At 44.4% G+C, this 9820-nt stretch overlaps 1 protein-coding gene across 4 annotated transcripts in view; it reads right to left on the reverse strand.

Annotated features, from left to right (window-relative positions):
* ZNF484 (zinc finger protein 484) overlaps positions 1-9298 on the reverse strand; it is a 47115-nt gene extending 37817 nt beyond the window's left edge. For 2 of the 4 annotated variants that reach the window (XM_045882061.3, XM_045882056.3), the window contains exon 1: positions 798-9298. Coding sequence is in view for 1 of the 4 variants with exons in the window: in XM_045882055.3 (XP_045738011.1) it covers positions 702-707 (6 nt within the window). In the remaining 3 variants the exon portion in view is untranslated. Of the gene's footprint in view, positions 1-701 lie in introns of all 4 variants that reach the window. The other 2 variants (XM_045882057.3, XM_045882055.3) reach the window with 2 other exon arrangements.
* Positions 9299-9820: the final 522 nt, after the last annotated feature.

Consider the following 9820-nt stretch of genomic DNA (forward strand, 5'->3'; position numbering starts at 1 on the left):
TCAACTGAAGTGGAACTCCTCATTTCTGCCAGCATCATGATCTCAGGGTCCTGGGACAGAGCCCCTCTATGAGGAGTCCGCTTGAGATTCTCTTCCTTTCCCTCTGCCCCTCCCACCCATGTGGGCATGTGCTCTCTCTCTAAAAGAAATAAATAAAACTTTAAAAAGGAAAAAAAAAAGAGTAGAGATTATAAACACAACTAGTACTTTAAAATGGTCCCTAAGATAAAATTTGAGATGCCTGAAAATAAAAAAGAGAAAGAAAATATGTATTACAAATAGCAACGTGGCTACTAATCTGGATAAGTAAAAGATAAAAGTAAGGTAAATGAAGATTTATACGCAACCTCATGGCATATTTTTTAAATCTCTAGCAAAATATAGCATGAATAAATCATAAATAGGAGCAAACCAAAAAGCCTAAGAGAGAGAGGATATCAATTAATCTCTAACATCGCTCACCCCTCAGATCCCTCATTATTCAGTCTCCACAGTTATCCACCCATACTGACCCCACAGACGCCGACCCTCCGCCGCGGATCCACCCTCAGAGACCCCACAGACCCCGTCCCTCCGCCGCGGATCCACCCTCAGAGACCCCACAGACGCCGACCCTCCCCGGGGATCCACCCTCAGAGACCCCTCAGACTCCCATTATTTCATCCACTGCCCGCCCCCATCACTGACCCGACGCTACTCACAGACATCAGAGACTTTCCACGGGTCAACTCCCGATGTTCCCGTCGCTGCACTCACCTGCCCCTCACCCAAGCTCTCTCAAGACAGTGGCCATTTACCTCAGGTGGTGACTAAACCTGTCCGACTTCCTTTCTCACTCCCTCCGGGTTCCTGCGGGATCCCTTACGCCGCCGCCTGGGTGTGCGCATGCTCAGTAGCGGGTGCTCGGCGGCAGGTCTCCCGGACTCAACATGGCTCTCTGCTCAAATCGGCCCCCGCCAAATGGCTGACTCGGCGCCGACATGGCGGCGCCCGGTAGCCACTCAGACCTGCGGGCGGCCATGTTGAAGTGACGTAAAGACTGTGTAGCTCAGAGTTGTCAGGGGGAAATGTGGCAAGTGAGGTACTACTCTAGGAGTAGGCCAGGAAACAACCGGAGTCAAGGCCCCCCGGTGCCTTTCTGCATGCTCCTGTGTGCTCAACACCACCACTGAGCCAATCAGCAGTTACGAACACTTCGCCCCAAAACAGCAAGATACACACTCTACTCAAGCGCCCATGGAGCATATACCAAGATGTATCATAACCTGTGTCATAAAACATATCAAATTTAAGAACCGAAATCATACAGGCTATGCTCTCTGGACACAGTAGAATCAAAGTGGAAATCAGGAACAGGGGCGCCTGGATGGCTCAGTCGGTTAAGCAGCCATCTTCGGCTCAGGTCATGATCCCAGAGTCGTGGGGTCGAGCTCCATGTTGGGGGTGGTCCTTCCTCAGCGGGGAGCCTGCTTCTCCCTCTCCCTCTGCTTGCCACTCCACCTGCTTGTGCTCTCCTTCTATCTCTATCAAGCAAATAAATAAAATCTTAAAAAAAAATCAGGAACGGAAAGATGACAGGAAGTTAACACTTGTAAATTAAACAACAGAGTTCGAAGTAATCCATGGGCCAAAGGGGGAAGTCTCAAGATTTTTAAAATACATTGAAATGGGGCGCCTGGGTGGCTCAGTCGTTAGGCGTCTGCCTTCGGCTCAGGTCATGATCCCGGGGTCCTGGGATGGAGCAGGAAGCCTGCTTCTCCCTCTCCCACTCGCCCTGCTTGTGCTCCCTCTCTGGCTGTGTCTCTCTGTCAAATAAATAAATAAAATCTTATTTAAAAAACACATTGAAATGAATGAAAATGAAAACACAACATATCAAAGTTTGTAGGTTGTAGCTAAGGCAGTGGTGAGAGGAAATTCTGTACCAGAGAAAAATTTTAAAGGTTTACATTACAAAAGAAGAAAATTCTCAAATCGATTACCTACACTCCCACCTCAATAAACTAAAAAAGGAAGAAGGAAATAATGAAGAGCAGAAACAATGAAATTGAAAAACAATAGAGAAAACAATAAGCTGAAATGAGTATCCGGAAGAGATATCTGGCCCCCTGTGTTCATTGTAGCATTATTCACAACAGCCAAAATGTAAACAACCTAAGTGTTCATCAATGCATGAATGGATAATGAGGTACATACATACAGTGGAATACTTGGCGACAAAAAGAAGGAAATTCTGCCATTTGCAACAACATGGATGGACCTTGAGGGTATTATGCTAAGTCAAATAAGTCAGAAAAAGGCAAATATTGTACGTTCTCACTTATATTTGGAATCTAAAAAATGAAAAAAAATACTGAATTCATAGATACAGAGAATAGATCGGTGGTTAGGGGAGTGCAGAGTGAAGGTCTTCAAAAGGTGCAAACTTCCACTTATAAAATAAGAAAGTCCTGGGGATGTAATGCACAGCATGATGACTGTAGTAATACAGTACTGCATATTTGAAAGTTGCTAAGAGGGTAGAATGTAAAAGTCCTCACTGTAAAATATATATATATATAACTGTGTGGTGACAGATGTTAACTAGACTTATAATGGTGATCACTTTGCAATATATACATAGAGCAAATAATATTGTACACCTGAAACTAATGTAATGTTATATGTGCACTATATCTCAATAAAAATGGTAATTATGTGAGATAATTGATGTGTTAACTAACCTTATTTTTATAATAGTTTTATAATATATATGTGCACCAAATCATCATATTGTATATCTTAAACTTACACAATGTTATATGTCAACTAGATCTCAATAAAGCTGGGGGATGAATTCAAACTCAGTTACTAAAAAAAGACACAAATAGATTAAAAGTAATGGAGAAAGCCATAGTATGCTAAATAACACTAAACAAAAGAAAGTTAAAGTAGCTATATTTGAGACAAGTCTGACTTCAAAAGAAGGAAAATTATCAGTGATAAAAAGGGCATTACATAATGACATATAATACATAATAATAAAGGGGTCAATTATTCAAGATGGCATAACAATCTTCAATGTGTATGAGCCTAAGAAAAAAGCACTAAAATATGTCAGTCAAAAACTGCAAGGAGAATTAGTCAAATTCTAATTAGTCAAATTAGTCAAATCCAATATTATAATTGGAGACTTCAATACTCCTCTATCAGCAATTGACAGACCCAGCAGGCTGAAAATCAATAGTGATATATTTGAACTGAACAGCACCATCAATCCATTGGATCTAGTTGACATTTATAAAAATAATTCATCCAACAATGTGATACACATTACTCTCAAGCCCACATGAAACATTCACCAAGATACACCACATTCTGGGCCATTAAACACATCTTAACAAATTCCAAGGAATATAAACCATACAAAGCATGTTCTCAGAAAACAATGAAATTAAACTAAAAATCAGTAACAGAGAAGGAGCTGGAAAATCCCAAAATATCTGAAGACTGAGAACACAGCTCTAAATAACACATGCATCAAAAAATAAGTCTCAAGAGAGTTTTTCAAAAATATTTTAAATTAAATGATGAAAATATCATTTATAAAAAATTCTGAAATTCAGCAAAAGTAGTGGTTATAGGGAATATATGGTATTGAAGGCATTGATTAGAAGGGAAAAATAGTTAAAATCAATAATCTAAACTTCCATCTTAGGAAATTAGAGAAAGAGGAGCCAGATAAAACTAATGGAAGCAGAAAAAAATAATGTTAAAGTAGAAATAAATGAAACTAAAAACAGGATATTAATAGAGAAAATCAGGGGCGCCTGGGTGGCTCAGTCGTTAAGCGTCTGCCTTCAGCTCAGGTCATGATCCCAGGATCCTGGGATCAAGCCCCGCATCAGGCTCCTTGCTCCACGGGAAGCCTGCTTCTCCCTCTCCCGCTCCCCCTGCTTGTGTTCCCTCTCTCGCTGTGTCTCTCTCTGTCAAATAAATAAAATCTTTAAAAAAAAAAAAATAGATGGGGCGCCTGGGTGGCTCAGTTGGTTAAGCAACTGCCTTCGGCTCAGGTCATGATCCTGGAGTCCCAGGATCGAGTCCCGCCTCAGGCTCCTTGCTCAGCAGGGAGTCTGCTTCTCCCTCTCCCACTCCCCCTGCTTGTGTTCCCTCTCTCGCTGTGTCTCTCTCTGTCAAATAAATAAAATAAAAAATCTTTAAAAAAAAATAGAGAAAATCAGTAAAACCAACAGCTATCTCTTTGAAAATATCAATAGAATTGATAAGCTCCTTGCCAGGGTAACTAAGAAAAAAAAGAGGACAAAATTATTAATAGCAGAAATGAGAGAACATCTCTACTTATCCTATGTGTGTTAAAAGGAAAAGAAAGGAACTTTTTAAAAGAATTTAATTTTTTTAGGGCACCTTGTGGCTCAGCAGTTTGAGCATCTGCCTTCAGCTCAGGTCATGATACTAGGGTCCTAGGATCCAGCCCCGCATGGGCTCTCTGCTCAGCCAGGAGCCTGCTTCTCCCTCTGCCTGCCCTTCCCCCTGCTTGTGTGTGCACTTGGTGTGTGCGAGCTCTCTCTCTCTGTGTCAAATAAATGAATAAAATCTTTTTAAAAAAGAATTTAATTTTTTTAGAACAGTTTAAACTTCACAGCAAAATTGAGAAGGTACAGATATTGCCTGTCTACTCCGAGCTTTCATCCATGCATAGCCTCTCCCTATTATTAATATCTTCCACTAGAGTTGTACATCTGTTACAACTGACAAACCTATACTGACATATCATATGCCCCCAAAGTCCATAGTTTACATTATGGTTCACTCTGTGTTATACAGTCTAGGAGTTTGGACAAATATATAATGACAAGTATCCATCATTATGGTACCCTCTGAAAATCCTATGTGACTATTCATCCCTTCCCCTACCTCAACCCCTGGAAACCATTTACCTTTTTCCTAGTTTTGCCTTTTCCAGAATGTCATATAGTTGGAATCCTATAGTATATAGACTTTGGCTTTCACTTAGTAACATGCACTTAAGTTTCCTCCAAATTTTTCATGGCTTGAAAGCTCATTTCTTTTCAGCACTAAATAATACTCCATTGCCTAGATGTACCAGTTTATTTATCCATTCACCTACCAAAGGACATCTTGATTGCTAACAAGTTTTGACAATTATGAATAAAGCTGCCATAAATATCCATGTGCAGGGGCGCCTGGGTGGCTCAGTTGGTTAAGCGACTGCCTTCGGCTCAGGTCATGATCCTGGAGTCCCGGGATCAAATCCCGCATCGAGTCCCGCATCGGGCTCCCTGCTCCGGGGAGTCTGCTTCTCCCTCTGACCCTCCTCCCTCTCATGCTCTCTGTCTCTCATTCTCTCTGTCTCAAATAAATAAAATCTTTAAAAAAAAAAAAAATCCATGTGCAGGTTTTTTTGTGGGCCTAAGTTCTCACCTCCTTTGGGTATATTTAGTTTTGTGAGAAACTGTCACAGTGTTCCGAAGTGGCTATCCCATTTTGCATTCCCATCTGCAATAAATGAGAGTTCCTTTGCTCCACATCCTTGTCAGCATTTGATTTTTGTCAGTATTCTGGATTTTAGTCATTCTAATACATGTGTAGTAGTATCTCATTATGGTTTTAATTTGCATTTCCCTGCTGACATATGATGTGAAGCATCTTTTCATGTGTTTATTTGCCATCTGTCTATCTTCTTTGGGGAGGTGTCTGTTAAGGTCTTTAGCTCATTAAAATCAGGTTGTTTTCTTATTGTTGAGTTTCAAAACTTGTCTTTTTTAGAACGATCCTTTAACAGATGTGTCTTCCATATATTTTCTCCCAGTGTGTGGCTTGTCTTTTCATTCTCCTAACATTGTCTTTTGAAAGCATAAGTTTTAATTTTAATAAAATATATCTTACCAATTTTTTCTTTAATGGATAGGCCTTTGGTATTGTAAACAGTCATTGTCATACCCTATGTTATCTTTTGAGAATTTTGTGGTTTTCCATTTTACATTTAGTTCTTTATTTTGATTTACTTTTGTGAACTGAGTCAAGTCTTTGTCTAAGCTTGTGTGTGTGTGTGTCTGGTTGTTCCAGCACCATTTGTTGAAAAGACTATCTTTGCCCCATGGCTCTTTTGTGAAAAATCAGCTGACTATATTGATGTGGATCTATTTGTGGTATTGCAGAGATCTACTCATCTTGCAGTGCCCAAGTCATGCTTTTGTCCATAGTCCCCTTAATAAACCATTTCTTTGTCAAACTGGACTTGTCAGCCTTTTTTTTTTTTTTTTTTTTAGTCTTAAGGCTTGTTTTAAGTGGAGTGTTAAGTCTTCAACTATTATTGTAGGACTGTATTTCTCCCTTCAATTCTGCCAACATTTGCTTCATAGTTAGGCTTCAATGTTATTACAAATTGGTCTGACACTCAGGCCATTTTGTCCTCAACTGTTAAGACATAACAATCTCACAAAATACTAATTTCATACAAGATTACTCTGAGACCTAAATCTTTAAAAAAAAATTAGGGGTGCCTGAGTGGCTCAAAGTGTCTGCCTTCAGCTCAGGTCATGATCCCCAGGTCCTGGGATGGAGCCCTACATACAGCTCTCTACTCAGCAGGGAGCCTGTTTCTCCCTCTCCTCCCCTCTCCTGCTCTCTCTTGCTATCTCTGCCCTCTCTCTATCTAAGTAAATAAATAATCTTTAAAAAAAATTTTTTTAATGGGGCGCCTGGGTGGCTCAGTCAGTTAAGCGTCAGACTCTTGGTTTTGGCTCAGGTCATAATCTCAGGGTTGTGAGACTGAGACCCATGTTGGGCTCTGCGCTCACTGGGGAGTCTGCTTGAGATTCTCTCTCTCCCTCTCCCTCTGCCCCTCCCTCCACTTGCACTCTCTCTCTAATAAATCTTTAAAAAAGAGAGAGATTACTCTGAGACCATAAATTGCAACAAACACAAGGACACTTCATAATGCTAAGCACAGACAAAAACAGAATGCAGTGCCATCCACAAAATAGTCACCACATTGCCTTACTTTCTGACAGCATCCAACCTAGAGCAAACTCCCCACAACTTGAGATTCTACCCCAAATCATCCAAAGCTCAAATCCTATAATAGCTTCTTCCTAACTCCTCTTTATTTAGACTTCTCATAATTCCCCATGATGTTGTTGTTCCTTACTGCAATAATAGTAATTGTTGGGGCACCTGGGTGGCTCAGTCGTTAAGCGTCTGCCTTCGGCTCAGGTCATGATCCCAGCATCCTGGGATTGAGCCCCACATCAGGCTCTCTGCTCCGCGGGACGCCTGCTTCTCCCTCCCCCACTCCCCCTGCTTGTGTTCCCTCTCTCGCTGTCTCTCTCTCTGTCAAATAAATAAAATCTTAAAAAAAAAAAAAATAATAATAGTAATTCTTTAACCACAGGTGTGTTCCTGGTGGACTTTAACTGAAGTTTTGAAAGAGTCCCTGGTGAAGAGGTCCCTGGGCACCGGATCAAGCCCCACCTCAGGGTCTTGTACATGACAGGGAAGTCATACTTTGTATGCACCAACCTGAAAGGAAATACAGATCAAATGATATGATCAAGAGAACAAAGCCTATGAATTTTATACTTAGTAACCTCAGACTGAATACACACCTGCCATTTGCAAAGGCTCAGTGTCCATCAAAGGAGTGGCTGATCTAAGATCTGGGGGAGTCAAGGAAAGGGACTTGGGACAAAAGGGGCCAGTGGAGCTCCTAGGTGGTCAGAAGCCATCACCTGCCTCTTGGAAGCTCAGAGGTCAGAAAAAGGCTGACTTCCCACAGTGGCCAAGCTCTTTCTTTGCCTTTAGACCCTACTTACCCAGTTTTCCTTTTTGCCTCAATTTCCTGGAAGCTGTATTTTTCATACAAAGCTGTATTTCTGGTACACACATATCTCAGCTATTGTTTTTATTTCCTTATTGTTAAAGAAAAAAATTAAAAAATCATTCTGATCGTAGTTAAAAAGTAAAGCATTCTTTATTCAGGACCATAATGATAGGTGTAGAGCCTACTGCAAGGAGGTTTTGCTGGAGGGGAGAGATACTGGAGTCAACTCTGAACACGAGGGTAAGGGGGGTGGTGGACTGACAAGGAGCAGAGTGAGGGCCGGTGGATAAAAAATTACTGAGTAACAAGGCTAGGGGGAATTCTCCCTACAGGCTCACCAGGATGCTTGTCGAAAGCAGGCCAGGAGGATAAAAAACGCAGGGGAGAGGGGCGCTTGGGTGGCTCAGTTGGTTAGGCGACTGCCTTCGGCTCAGGTCATGATCCCGGAGCCCCGGGATCGAGTCCCGCATCGGGCTCCCTGCTCGGCGGGGGGTCTGCTTCTCCCTCTGACCCTCCCCCCTCTCATGCTCTCTCTCGCTAATAAATAAATAAAATCTTACAAAAAAAAAAAAAAAAAAAACGCAGGGGAGGATGAGTAATTTGCTCGGACAGTAAAGGTGATCCGGTACCAAGGATTTTCCCTACGCTGACTCAGTAGGATTCTCGATCAAGCCGGACTAAGTAGTCCAGGGCAGGGCCCAGTGTCGGGCCTACTGGAGATGAAGGCTCAGCGGAGCCCGACTCCGGTTCGGTCGAGGAGTCTTTGTGACCATCCTGATGGCCCTGGAAATCCGTGGGCATAAGCACAGCCCAAGGGGACCTTACCAGGTGGGTTAAATGCTGGGCTTGTGAGCCGCTCTGACAACCGGCCGTCCTCGTGTGGGAAATGACTCACGCACCGAAGGCGGCGAACACGAGCCCTGTGCCCTGGGCTTCCCACTGGACTGGCCACGAGCCCCTGCCCCGCAGCTCCCGACTCTGCCAGGCCAGGGACTTCCCCCCTATCTCCACGATCTCCACACCAGACTCCCTCCAGCCCGCCGGCGGACCGAATCCGCCCGCGAGGACGCCGGGTCCCCACGAAGCGCCCGGCAGTCGGGGAGCCCCGCGTGGCGGCAGTTCCGCGGGCGCGCGCAGCCCCGCCTCGCGGCCGCCGTAGTTCCGCGGGCGCGCGCAGCCCCGCCTCGCGGCCGCCGTAGTTCCGGCAGCGGGGCCTGTTCCGCGGGCGGAAGTCGCTCTAGAAGGGCGTTTCTGCGGTTGCCCCTGGCTCCGCGGTCCCAGAAGCCTGCGACCGGAGAGTTGGAGTGGTTGGTCGGTGATGGCGGGGTTCGTGGGTTAGTGCCCCAGTTAGTGATGCGACACTCGCGAGGTCAGCGTTCGCGCCCGTGGGCCCAGTGAGGATGCCTGTGATCCTGCGGTTTAGGGGTCCGACGTGGGGACCGTCACGCGAGGCTGTGTGCTCGCTGGCGGCGTGACCGTCGGGCAGGGACGCGGGCTCTGTGGGCTGGTGACGTTGGTCCGTGGCTGAGTGATTGGGGTCCGAAGTTTAGTGATGAGGGTCTGGTGAGGTCAGTGGCGGACTCGGGCGGTGGTCAGTCTCAGGGCTCGGTTGGTAGAGACCCCGTGGTGTCCTGGTCACAGGTGGAAATTTTAATAGTTGGTAGTACTGTACCACCCTTGTGCTTGGTGCTAAGTTATGTCTCCCTTTATTTATTTATTTTTTTTAAGATTTTATTTATTTGAGAGAGAGAATGAGATAGAGCATGAGACGGGGGAGGGTCAGAGGGAGAAGCAGACCCCCCGCCGAGCAGGGAGCCCGATGCGGGACTCGATCCCGGGACTCCAGGATCATGACCCGAGCCGAAGGCGGCCGCTCAACCAACTGAGCCACCCAGGCGCCCCATGTCTCCCTTTAAATAGTCTGCAGCCGCATAATCACTGCCCTATGAATTTTTAAAGAGTTACTTTTAACGTACA

This window comes from Mirounga angustirostris, unplaced genomic scaffold, assembly GCF_029215605.1.
Source record: "Mirounga angustirostris isolate CCGP_5_RB_7025 unplaced genomic scaffold, mMirAng1.0.hap1 SCAF_15, whole genome shotgun sequence".
In the NCBI taxonomy this organism is placed as follows: domain Eukaryota; kingdom Metazoa; phylum Chordata; class Mammalia; order Carnivora; family Phocidae; genus Mirounga; species Mirounga angustirostris.